At 38.3% G+C, this 13,581-nt stretch overlaps 1 protein-coding gene across 2 annotated transcripts in view; it reads right to left on the reverse strand.

Moving 5' to 3' along the window:
* Nucleotides 1-13,581, reverse strand: part of DCLK1 (doublecortin like kinase 1) — a 342,359-nt gene that overhangs the window by 166,491 nt on the left and 162,287 nt on the right. For both annotated transcript variants that reach the window (XM_081291475.1, XM_081291476.1), the window contains exon 4: nt 2,012-2,111. In XM_081291475.1, coding sequence (XP_081147601.1) covers nt 2,012-2,111 — 100 coding nt within the window. The remainder of the gene's footprint in view (nt 1-2,011; nt 2,112-13,581) is intronic.

Raw genomic sequence — 13,581 nt, forward strand, 5'->3', positions numbered from 1 at the left:
CATGCACGTGTATAAAAGTACATGTGTACGTGTGCTCACGTGTACATGTCTTTTCTTAAGGAGAAAGCATTCTAAGGGAAATTTGCAAGGGATTTTCTGATAATGTGCTATTGTACTTCGCAGAAAGTCTCCCTACCCATCGCTGCCAGTGAACAGGAGGAGGAGGCTGCACCTCCTGAGTTGAAAGCACAATGTCAACTGGGGAAGCTTAGCTAGCTGTGTGGGTGCCCCCAGTGTGGCCCTAGGTCTACCTGGAGGGCTGAATAATGACCAGAGAGCCTGGGAACCCATAGCCAACTCTGCTGATTGGAAACTAAGCTTTATTCCAGTTTGCATTCGACAGTCTGTTTTCTATATTAAAGCAACAAATGGATTTTCATTTCAGAACGCATCTGGTCTCAGACCATTCTATCAGAAGCAGCTATTTTCTTTAAATTGAAAGTCAAAGCCATTTATTTTTCTCAAAACTGTGCTGTCAGCTCTTCTGCCTGACTGGAAATATTCACTTGTTCTACACAATGACAAAGCTGCCTTCTCCTTAAGTAGACGTAGGCACAGGGAGACCCCCATGAGGACACCTTACCTGTGATGTTTTTACACACATCTTTGTCTCAAAGGGCACATCTATCAGTTAGAAAGATGGAATGCATTTATTTTAGAGGACAAGAGATGTCAAACTACACTTCAGTTAGGATCCTTGAACCAAAACAAATCTCTTCAAATGAACACACACACACACACACACACACACACACACACTTTCATTGGGCACTTAATAATTTTAATAATAATGGAGCAATTATCGTATCCCTCCCAACACAGCTTAAATCATTTTTATATATGAAACAATTGTAAAATGTTTAAATGCATACAACTAATAATACATATACAACCCTGTGTTGCTTAATGATGTGAACATGTTTGGAGAACAGCATCATTAGCTGATCTAGTTGTATGAACATCATAGAATGTGCTTAAACTGGAATGACTATGGTATCACTAAGTGATATAATCTTATGGTATAACTCTTAAATATGTATATGTGATTCGTCATTGACCAAAATGTTGTTATGTGGCCAATGACTGTGCATACATATAATGTAGATACTACATATGAACATGCGTCTGCAGTGTTTGAGTGAGACCACTACATTACTTCACGGATCTTATCAGTCAAGTATTGCCCATCCACTTTGTCAAAAGCTCAATAATTTGTTCTTTCAGGATAATGGAGCAAAAAAAAAAAAATCATTATCATTTCAAAAAGTACTTCCAGCTAGACAGAATTTGAATTGTCAATAAATGCAAAATTTCCCTAATTAAATATTAGCAGGATGGGTCTCTTAATTAAAATAATCTTTTCTGTAAAAAATATTCATTTAAGAAATGATGCATAATACCAAAAAAAAAATAATTCTCAAAGTCACAACCTTTCATATTCATTTCCTCTTTTTATCGGTTGTCCCTTCTTTATCAGTTAGAGAGGGTAGCATTTAGTGTATTATTGGAAGGAAGCTTCTTTCCTCTTTTCTCCATACCTCACACAGATGCTAATGACACACAAATTCCAAAGTTTTACAGGAAAGGGGATACCAAACCATTTTCTCAGTTAGGAATTCAAGGAGGCCACATGAAAGCTGAGCTTAGAAACATACTCAATAATTTTATGATCACAAATCCCTCCACTATAAATTTTGAGAAAAAAATATACAATTAAAAATGTAGAAATCCAAGAGTGGTTTTCTATAAAACATCAACCTAGATATTAAATGGTTATAAATTAGCCCTTAATAATTTATTCTTCTAAATGACTAGCCTTTCCAATTATCATTTCATCTGTTTTCTATATTTAAAAAAATCAAAGAAATTCAAGATATAGGAAAGACATGCTGGTTGGGGATCTGAAACTGATTTGGTAGCTTTGGAGTTGACATAATCTTGGCCTGGTACAGCTCATTTTGGAAAGCTGCCTCAAATTTCCCCTGGTTTTGAACTTTTTTTTTTTCCTTACCACTTTCATCTAGCAAGAAATCATCCTGGTAACGGAACTTCTCCGGTCCACATGCAATAAAAATGTCATCGTCACCAAAAAAGTCCTGAAGGCACATCACCTACAAGAGAAAAGCATGGTACTCAGCGAGGGGTCGCAGAACAGCAATTACAACAATGCATCCCTACAAGCAGACATCTGCATAAAGCTACTTCCCTCCTAATAGAATCAACAGGGCAGCTTCTCCAGAGGAATTTCAAAGGAAGGGCTCAAGCATCTGTTACTAGTAAGAAACATGTTACATTTCAGTTCTGCAGGAAGACTGGATAAGGCAAATAGAACCGGTAACTGTCACATTTATTACTTGATATATCAATAGGCTATGAGGTAAGAGCCCTTTGTTTCCATAATAGAGTGGATGCAAAAACATGTGGGAAGGGAGGTCCCCCTTACTCTTCTGAACGCAAAACTCCTTGACAGCAACAAAAGTCAGCATATGGTTTTAGCAACAAATATGTTTTTTAGTAATTGTACGTGCAAGATAATCATCGAAGAAAAATATTGGTGTCATAATATGAACCTAAAAATTTCCTTTAAACCCATTCCACCTCTGCTTGAAAGAAAAATGGAACCCTTCATAAAGGGAATAATTGTAAAACTAAGTAATTGCTGAGCTCTAGTTATGGAGACTGCCAGCCCACCACCCAAGGTATGCTAAACACTTCAACCCCCAGACCCTCCAGCTTCTCGCTACAAAAGTAGAGGTTCAATGCAAATTTGTGGCATTTTTTTTCCCACTTACTCTCCAATAAGAACTTTAAGAGTGGTAAATGTTACTCTACAAGAAACTGTAGTCAAAATGAATAGTTCTCAAGCATATTGCTGTCGGTCTTGGGAGAAGCTAATAATGTTTTGTTCACAGTTTCTACAATGCCAATGCTGAGAACACTGCTGACTTCTGTCTCTTTGCAATTTCCTTTGATCACTTGAGCAAATCATAAGGTGGCCAATTGAAGGCACCTTTCCAAAGCTCTCTGAAATAGACTTTAGAATAGCATTTTCCCCTTGGGCATCTGAGGACAAGAGACAGACTCTTCTGATGCTTATTATCCACATCTCCCATATTTCTCTGCAGTTTCATCTGTGAGCACCTCTGGGGTTCTGTAGTTTTGCAGTCCCTGATGACACTACCTCCGCACATCACATGTGCCAGAAGACACCGAGTTGTAAATTGGGAGAACATGGCATTATTTGGAGTCCCCAAATGCAACGATGTATGGGCTTCAGATAGTCTTTGTAAATCATGTCACATTTCCAAATAATCATTGAAGATTTAAAAATAACTTTTTTTCCTCTAACAGTTTGATAAGCAATACTAAGCAATACTAAGGTGCAGCCATAGTTGGGTGCATTTTAAGAGAGCTTGAAGATGCAGGTGGTTTAAAAGGAATGTTGTAATCACGGAAGAAGATGGACCCAAGGGCTCTGAAGATCTGATTTTCCATTGGTTTAAAAAGAGGCCTTTTGAATTCCAAACCTGCCCTCTGTGTCACTCTTCTCTCTCTCACTCCAACCCCACTCATTTTTACCTTCATGATGCCCCAGCTTTCTCTATCAGCATTGGGGTCATCTCAACCAATCTCATGCAAGCCACTTCCTTTTTTTTTTCTTTTCTTTTTTGGTACTGAGGGTTGAACCCAGTGGTGTTTAACCACTGGGCTACATCCCCAGCACCCCCACCACCCTTTTTAAAGATAGGATCTCCCTAAGTTGCTTAGGACCTTGCTACATTGCTGAGGCTGGTCTCAATTTGCAATTCTCCTGCCTCAGCCTCCTGAGTCACTAGGATTACAGGGGTGTGCCACCATGCCAAGCAAAATCATTTTCCTTCTTCATGCATAAGTCTTTACTGAATGCCCATTGTATGCCAGCAGCACATAGCATTAACATACAAAATAAATAAGAGATGGGCTAGGGGTATAGTTCAGTGGTAGAGCACTTGCCTAGGGTACATAAGGCCCCGGGATCAATTCCCAGTACAACCTCAACAAAAGACATGATCTCTCTCTCAGACAAAAATGTGGACAATGAACCACCAAGAGCTGTATTTCCTAAAGTGTGGGTGGTGAACAGGTCTTGTACAAAAGAAGGTTCTAAGGCCAAATATCACACATCAGGTTTACCCAATGTAAAGAGGTTCCTTTGTTTCTGAACTTGGAAAAACCCTTTCGTGTGCTAATGTATACCTGGACTCCGAAGAGGAGACAGATAAATCCAGTATGTCCCAAAGTTATCTGATTCCAGAACTGCTTTCTTACCATACATCCCAGTGTTTACTGTTCCCTTTGAACCTGTGCTGACAACCTGCTCCCCCGCCCCCCGCCGCCCCGTGGAAAACAAAAACCTCAGGAAACACAAAGGACAGAACAGTTACCCACATTCTTCCCAGGCACCTGTTTCTCTAGTAATAAATATTTATTTGCTAATTTGTTTACTAACTCAAATGGGCCTACTGTGCCCACATTCTATGCCAACTGTTACAATGACAAATTTCTGAGAGATGAAAGTACTGTTTTCTAAGAAAATAGTCTTTCCTTTCTGCATATTCTCACCTTTTGCATTTTAGAACATCAGGTTGCTACCTGAACCGGATTCACCTATGTGTGCATGTTTGATGTTACTGCTAAGTGGACAAATAACTATCATGAAAACTACAGCATGTTATAAGTGGTTTTCCAGCCAACTGACATCCATCATTTTGCTGATGATCATTCTCCAAGACTTAAAGAACAGAACACGCAAAGATCCATCTTGGATGGTTTAGGCATAATTCTGTTGGCAAGTGGGAAACGAAACATGATGAACTTTTGATGTTCTTTCCAACACCAGGATTCTGAGGATATGAAAGGAACCCAGTGATTGTTAAGGAAAAGTAACTGTCATCACCCAGCACAAAAAGGCCAGGGCAATTCATTCCAGTGACTTTTACCTCTCAGGCTTCAGTGGTTGAAATCAAAGAATTTGTTGAACTATCAGAAACTCTGCTGTTTTCTGTGCTTTCTGCTCTCAATCATTCCTGCTCACAACTTCCCATCGGAAATGATGGGTAAGGTCAATAGTTGAAATTCAAACATGAAACGGCTCCTTGACAGAAGACTTGGTGAAGGAGTTGAGGGCAAAGGAGGCTGAGACACAAGGTTACAATACAGATGGATTTAGGATCATTGCTCTGTGTCAATTTATTCATGCTCTGACACTCGACCATTGATCTAGAGTTAGCTATAATGCCTTCCATCTAGCAAAAAGAATAACAAGAAGATTTATAACCCTTTTCTCTAAGCAACTACACTTCAAGAATCTTCCTTGAGGCTTTAGTGTGCATTCTGATATCAAGGGATTATAAAAAGTAGAGAAATGTAAAAACTGCATTTTGCATAATAACCTGACTTTATATATCTATAAAGTGTTAATCCCTTTTAAATTTGATGTGCTCAAAATTCAGCGTGGTTAGCAGCTTAAAAAAAATGAGTTCCATTTTTGGGTGGAAAACATGCTTCTTTGCAACAAGGGGATAGTGACAGTTGGCCTCTTCTATCATGAAATCTCTGCTCAGTGGATATCAGATGTTGGAAGCATTTATCAAGGTCAGATACAGAGCAGATGCAAAGGTAGAGATACCAATTTTGAGCCATGTCCAGCCTATGAAAAGCATCCTTCTAAGCTCCTCCTGCCTCTCCCCCAAGGCCTGGTGCCAGTGCCTGCTCTTCCCAGTTGTCCCCCTGTGGTCATGGGTTGTGTTTGTGCAACATTTCTGAAGCCCAAGTCTTTACCTACCCTCCTTTCCTTTATCCAAAGTTCATCTTTCTGCCTGTAGACATTGGCAATTCCCTCTTGTGAATTTTCTCACCGCCCCCCACCCTGCCTTCTTTCTTTCCAATGCATCGCCCCTAATTTTGTCAGTCTACTCAGCCTACTCTTCCTTAGTAAATTTTTGAAATCACTCTCCATGGCTCAGGAAACCATTCATGGCTTACAATCATCAAATTCAAGTTCATCTTTTTGATCTTGGCATTCCAGATGCCTCAAAATCTGGCTCTAACCTATCTTTGATGTTTCCAGTTTTTTAAGATGTGATATAGTACCTGGTGTGTAATAAGCTTTTGTTGAGTGAATGGATGGAAGGATGGATGGATGGATGGATGGATGGATGGATGGATGGGTGGGTGGGTGGAAGGATGGATAGATGGACAGGCTATGCTCTAAAGTGAACTATGTTCCAATTTATCTGCTTTACTTTTTCTTCTCTAAATAAGGGTGGTTTCTTGTGTTTTCTTTTTGTTTGTTTGGGAGTTGTTGTTTTTTTTGTTGTTGTTGTTGTTTGTTTTTATGAAAAAGTTTTCCCTATTTTGCATCCATTCCTACTGACTCTTCATTATTTAAATCCCTCCTATGGGCTGAGGCTCAGTTGAAGATTCAAGCTCTGCCCCTCCATCTACTCCAGTTCAAAGGCACTCATCTCTGCTCAGAAGCTCTAGTTATCATTCAATAAAAGTTCATTGCTAGCCACTGTGATGATCCTTTTCCTTTTCAGTACATGTATCTACAGACTTATCTTCCCAAGAATTCCTAAGATACTGCTGTGAATCAGTAACTCGACAAAGGGCGACTTGCATTATGTTCCAGTGATTTTGTCCAAGGCCTGAAGTCAGATGATTTGAATTCCACCTCTTTGCTCTGGTGTCATCTATGACTTGAGCAAGTCAGGAAATCCCAAACAGCTGTCTTGAGTCCTGTTTCTAAAATCCTAAAGCCAACCAGAGCAGAGGCTGAGTCTCCTGTTGGGTGCTCTTCTTTAGCACTACAAAGATGTCTGCCCTGTTTCTATTCCCCAAGAGCACAGCACTGTTGACATAGACAGGATTTAGAGTTAATCCAAATCTGCAATTTATGATGTTCATCTCTTCCTTTGTGCCTCAGTTTATCATATCAATTGTTTTAAAGATTAGATGAATTAAGACAATGAATAAGATGTGAACAAGTCTCAATACATTTTTGCTATTTTAATTTTATTTATTAATTTGGTGCCAGAGATTGAATCCAGGGGTACTTAACCTCTGATGGACATCCCCAGCTCTTTTTAATTTTTTTTATTTGTTTTACTTAGTTACACATGACAGTACAATGATCTTGACATATCATACATTTGAATCAGATGGGATATAACTTCTCATTTTTCTGAGTGTACAGGTTGCAGAATTACATTGGTCATGCAGTCACGTGTATAAATTTTTATTTTGAGACAGGGTCTCCTAACTTTCTTAGGGCCTTGCTAAATTGCTGAGGCTGGCTTTGAACTTTCAATCTTCCTGCCTTAGCCTCCCAAGCTGCTAAGGCTACAGGTATGAGCCACCACACCAGGCTAGCTATTTTTATTAGCCAAATATATTTTTACTTCAAAATAAGTACAAACCAAATGTTTAACTAATGGAAGGAAGGAAGGAAGGAAGGAAGGAAGGAAGGAAGGAAGGAAGGAAGGAAGGAAGGAGCTCCAGGACAATATCTCAATAGGCTTTTTTTTAAAGTACATTTATACAAAATGTAAGAAACGAGTGCCTCTTATTGCTTTGGGAACAAGGATTCTACCAGTATTATTATTTTGATGAAAAGCATTATTTTGATGAATTAGCATCATGGAATTGGTGCAAAGCTGGTAGTAGTCACTAACACAGAGGTGAAGTCTTGTCCATCCAGACTATGATTTCTATTAGGCTTCCATAGATGATGCTGTAAACAGTTATTTGCAAGAATGTTCCTGTGATAACACAGGTACATTTCTGTGAATTATTGTTTTAACTCAGAACCTCTTGGACTCTGTCATAAACTTTGAGGTTTGTGGGAATCGGAGATTTGCCTTCCTCTGAGAAAACAATTCTCTGTTGACTTGTCCTACACTAGTAAAGAAAGTGTATGTATATCATATGCAATTCATAAAAGAGGTAATCTGTTTATGGCACACAGTACTTAATATCCTATTAATTTTGGCTTCTCACTTAGTTCTTTGATTTTTGTGTAGAAATCTCACACTAAAGAAAAACATTCTATTTATTATATTCCAGTTTAATCTCTATTGGTGCTTAGGTAATGGCAAAGCTACAGTATCTCAAATACTATAGGTGATTAGAATTACCAGATGTGCTAGAAATAGCCCTTTAATGAGTATTAGGATGCCTGAGTTCGGAGCCCAGAATTGCCATGATTGTATGAACTTGGTTGAGTTGACTAAAGTCTCTTGCTTTTTATCAGTTTCCGTATTGATTCTTTTTTTTTTTTTTTAAAGAGAGAGTGAGAGAGAGAGAGGGAGAGAGAGAGAGAGATTTTTTAATATTTATTTTTTAGTTATCGGCGGACACAACATCTTTGTATGTGGTGCTGAGGATCGAACCCGGGCCGCATGCATGCCAGGCAAGCGCGCTACCACTTGAGCCACATCCCCAGCCCCGTATTGATTCTTATATGTTATAACAGTAATTACATGATGAAGACATAAAGATGAAAATTGTCTTTTTGATGTGAGATACCAGTTCTCTATATATTACCACAGTTCTCTATATATTACTACATTTAATCCTCAACATATATTATTACATTTAATGCTTTCCATTATGAAGGACACAGACTTTATTTGGGAATAGTTAGAAGATTGCTGTAATTTGGATCTTATGTGTCCCTCAAAGGTGTGGTAAAGGCTTGGTCCTGCATGGCATTATTGGGAGGTAATGGAACCATTAAAAGGTAAGGCCTAGTGGGAGGTCTTCAGGTCACTGGGAGTGTGTCCTTGAAGGGGAATGTGAGACCATAGCCTTTTCCTCTCTCTTTCACTTTCAAAAGAAGTGAGCAGGTTTGCTCCACGACGTGCTCCTGCCACCATATGGGGCCTTGCCACAGGCTCAAAAGCAATAGGGCCAACCAAGCATGGACAGAAACTTCCAGAATTTGAGCTTAAAGAACCCTTTTTCTTCATAAGTTGATTATCTCAGGTAAAATTCTTGGAAAGCAAACACAATAGTATTAATATTCACATTCTACAAACAAAAAAGAGCCAGATTGAACAGATCCGTAGAAATGTGAAATCAGGTCAATTAGAATTCAAATTCAGGCTGTAAACTACCAAGATGCAGGGGAAAAGTCTATTCAAATACATAGAAAAACATACCCTGAAGGCTGCATATTAGAAATTTTAGTTGACAAATCATTACAATGAACAATTACCACATATATTGCATATTAGTAGTATATAAAAAAGTATCTAATAAAAACACCTGCTTTTTTTTTTTAAAAGAAGGAAGCTTGAATTATTACTTGAATTAGAAAACATCTACCTTTTTCCGACTATGTGAAATCTGAATGGTATCTTTTCGCTTAAGTCGTCATTCTACACACAGTCACAGGAGACTAAGCAACATACAGAAAAACAAAACGCTGCACACAAACATGGACTTCCTTCCTTCTGCGCTTCCGGCATGAGTTGCTCTGCAAAGGCAGAGATTCAAACAAAGGCAATAAAAGCATCTGCTATTTACACATTTCCTAAGCAAGACCGTGGAATCCATTCTCCCCTCCCTGGAATGAGATCTCCATGGTGATGCCAACTTCAGCAAGCCCCGCCAGTTCCTTGGCCGGGTCTTGCAAAGATATTTTCTTTACAAGAGCGCCCTCTACAAGCCGAACAGGGGATAGCTCTGCAGCCAGGGCTGCATTTGTTTGAGGCCAGGGAAGCCATTGTGTTTTCCTCAGGTGTTTCTCCTTGGGTTAGAGATTCTAAAATATTCTACTGTTACCCGTTTAATATATTTTAAGTTATAAACCTTTGTAAAAATAAAATCCAAGGAATTCAATAAATTCCATTGTTGGAATCACTGAATGTGGCATATCCTTTGAAAATTGTCTTTTTGATGTGAAATACCAGTTCTCTACATATTTTAATTTTTTTCAAAAATGTTTATTTATAATTTCTCATTCTTCTTGATACCGGTGAAAGGTAGTAGGCTTAAAGGTTCTGTCTTCACGTTTTAACAAGATGCTCTTTATGAAAAACTAATGTTTATGCCTTTGTAAAAAACCAAATAATCTAGTCACCTTATGTATCTAAGGTGCCAAATCAACAAACTTGTTCTTTCCGCATAATTCATAATGTGACCGTTATAATTAGATTTCAGTTTCATCCTGGCACATACAGCCCCCTTCGTCCTGCCAAAACTGAATTGAGAGAAGGTTTCTCTTCCAATTTCATTCTACACTTGGCTTTTTTTCTCCTCTCAGCACTGAGAAATTCTTACACCGCGTGTGATATTATAGGTCAAACACTGTGAATTTTTCTGTTCTATAATCATGTAATTCCATATGTTATTAGTTCTAAAATATGTCTACAATTTGTTTTACAGCCAAATATTGGAGTTCTTTGTGTTATTTTCATAAAAATGCATTCCCTATAATTTTTTTCATGTTCTTCATTTTATTTGTCAATTAACTTTATGGAAATGATAATTAATTTTTACAGGAGTACCTTTGGCTAGAAATTTCTGATTTAAAAAAAATCCTTTAGAGAAACTCTCATTCTTGACCAGAAAGAGATATAGGCATAAAAAGAGAAATAAATGTACTAATCATCATCATCATCATCATCATCATCATCATCAGAAAGGAAAGTGTAAAGATCCTCAAACTACTTTTTACAGGTTATAATGCATGACTAAGACACTTTCCTGCAAAAACAGGTAACACTGTTCAAGTTCAGAATAGACTAGTTGATAACACTGGAATAACAGGCTACTGTTTAAAGAAATAAAGGAAAACTTTCTCCTTTGAAATGCTAACAATTTCATTTTCTGGTTCAATCAGAGAAAAAACAATTATGGAAATGAAAATGCATGCATTCTCTGGGTGTGTTCTGAGCTGCTGTTTACATGGACATTGGACAGAGCTGATGATGTCCTATGGTCTGACCCAGGAGCATGTCCTTTGTGCATGGGTCACAGTTTTTTTACAGACTCTGGCATACCTAAGAGGCTGGCAACCAATTTCAAATGATTGATCTTTCATTACTTATCCAGATGGTTCCTGATGATTTGACAACTTTTTGACCTTATGATGGTGTGACTGCCATTCTCATCCAGGAGAAACCACACTCTAATGCATAGTAACCATCCATTAACGTGAGTACACAATCATTCTGTTTTGCTCCATAAATTGCATGAGGTATTCAACAGAATAGGCTTTTGTGTTTTCTAAGTCTGCCCAAACGTAGGCCAACGTGAATGTTCTGAGCATGTTTAAGGTAGACTAGGCTAAGCTGTGATGTTTGGTAGGTTAGGTGAATTCAATGCAATTTTTTTAAAAAAAATATTTTTTAGTTGGTGATGGACCTTTATTTTATTTATTTATGTGTGGTGCTAAGAATCAAACCCAGTGTTTCACACATGCGAGACAAGCGCTCTTCCACTGAGCTACAACCACAGCCCTCAATGCAGTTTTAAGTTACAATATTGTTAATTTACAAAGGGCTTATGAGATGTAACCTCATTATTAATCAAGGGGCATCTGCACTAAAATTTCTCTTTCTGTTTTTAATTTGGATCCTCCTCCTTTTGGGCTGCTACAACAAAATACCATAGACCAGGTGGTTTATTTTAAAAAAAAAAAAACTTATTTCTCACAGTTCTGGAAGTTTGCAGTCCAAGATCAAAGCATCAACAGACCTGGTGTCTAAGGTTGTCTCACTTTCTTACAGATAGCCACCTTTCACGTATGAGTCACAATAGTGGAATGGATGAGGCACCTCCCTGGGGCCTCATATAAGGGCTTGAATCCCATTCATGAAAGTCTGCTTTCATGACTTAATCACTCCCTAAAAGTCCCATCTCCTAATAGCATTACAGTGGGGGTTAGGGTTTCAGCATATGAATTTGGGAGGGGGGAACACAAAGGATCAGACCACAGTGTTGTGGCTTGTGCAAAATGACCCTTTATTTAGTAAGGAGTAGTAACCAGGTGCCTTGATTTTGTTATCTAATAGATATGTGACCTTGGGCAGATATTTAACATCTTCAAGTTTTAGTTTGCTCATATTTAAAATGGAGTTACTAATGTTTGCCTTGGCAGGAGGGTGGAGTTATATACGTGTTATGGTTTGGATGTGAGGTGTCCCCCAAAAGCTCACATGTAAGACAATGCAAAAAGGTTCAGAGGAGAAATGATTGGGTTGTAAGAGTCTTAATCCAATCAGTGATTTAATTCCCTGATGGGCATTAACTGAGTAGTAACTGAAGTGGTAGGATGTGGCTGGAGGAAAGGGGAATTGGGGGCATGACTTTGGGTATATATTTGTATCTGGAGAGTGGAGTATCTTTTCCTGATCACCATGATGTGAGCTGCTTCCCTCTGCCACCTTCTCCTGCCATGGTGTTCAACCTCACCTAGAGCCCTGAAGAATGGAAGTAGCCTTCTATGAGCTAAGACTCTGAAACCATGATCCATCAAATAAACTTTTCCTCCTTTCAGTTGTTCTGGTCAGATCCTTTTAGTCACAGCGCGAAAAAGCTGACTAAAACAACAAGTCAGGCTTCAAACCCAGAGAACCAAACCAAACCCACAAAATCTATGTAAGGCAATACCCTCTGGTAGAATGTTCCGGGTCAGAAGTTAAAAGTTATTTAAAACAACTAGTTGCTCTCTTAATTTTGTGTATTTCTTAGTCAACATGTGCACAGAGTTTCTCTCCTGGTGTTTTAGAAGGAGCCCAGACAATGCTCAGGTTTATGACATGCCAGGCCAATACTGGACAGACATGATACATATTATCTGATTCCTCACAAGAACCCCATGGTAAACTTATATATTAAGAATTTTTATTAAAAAAATCATAATCCAAAGTATAGGTATATATTTGAAGGATTGAAAACACAAAGATAAATTGCTTTGCCTTATATGTCCTTGTGAACTGGCTTGTGACTTGAGATTGCATAAAATAATATTCTCAAAGCCATAAAAGTACGCTTCTGCCAGGAATATTTATAAGTGTTGCTTGACATTAAAGTATGGAGTTAGTTGCTTTAAATATTTCTGTTTCTATTTCTAATCTACTTGTCAGCATAGATAACTTGACATTAAAAGAGATATTTTTTATACAATTCAAATTAGTCTTCTCAGAAAGTGATGTTTTCCAAATGGCAATCCAATAAAACTGACATTTCCAAAAGGGTTGTAGCACTACCATCACCATCACCATCACCACCACCACCAACAACACCTTTATCATCACCATAATCACCACCATCACTGCCATCATCATCATCACCCCTGGACCATTGCCATCATCACCACCACCATACAACAATCATCACCATCACCACCATCATTATCACCCTCACATACTACCATTACCACCTCAATCATGATGAGAGCCCACTAAAACTTTGGAGCACTGTTTTTTGTTCTTTCTTTTTTTATTTTATGAGGACAGAGTCTTTTTTTTCTCTTGTGCATTCTGTGCAGCATATTAGCCAGGATTCTGTCACTGGGTGCTTAATCATTTC

This window comes from Spermophilus citellus (assembly GCF_964194105.1).
Source record: "Spermophilus citellus genome assembly, chromosome: 1".
In the NCBI taxonomy this organism is placed as follows: domain Eukaryota; kingdom Metazoa; phylum Chordata; class Mammalia; order Rodentia; family Sciuridae; genus Spermophilus; species Spermophilus citellus.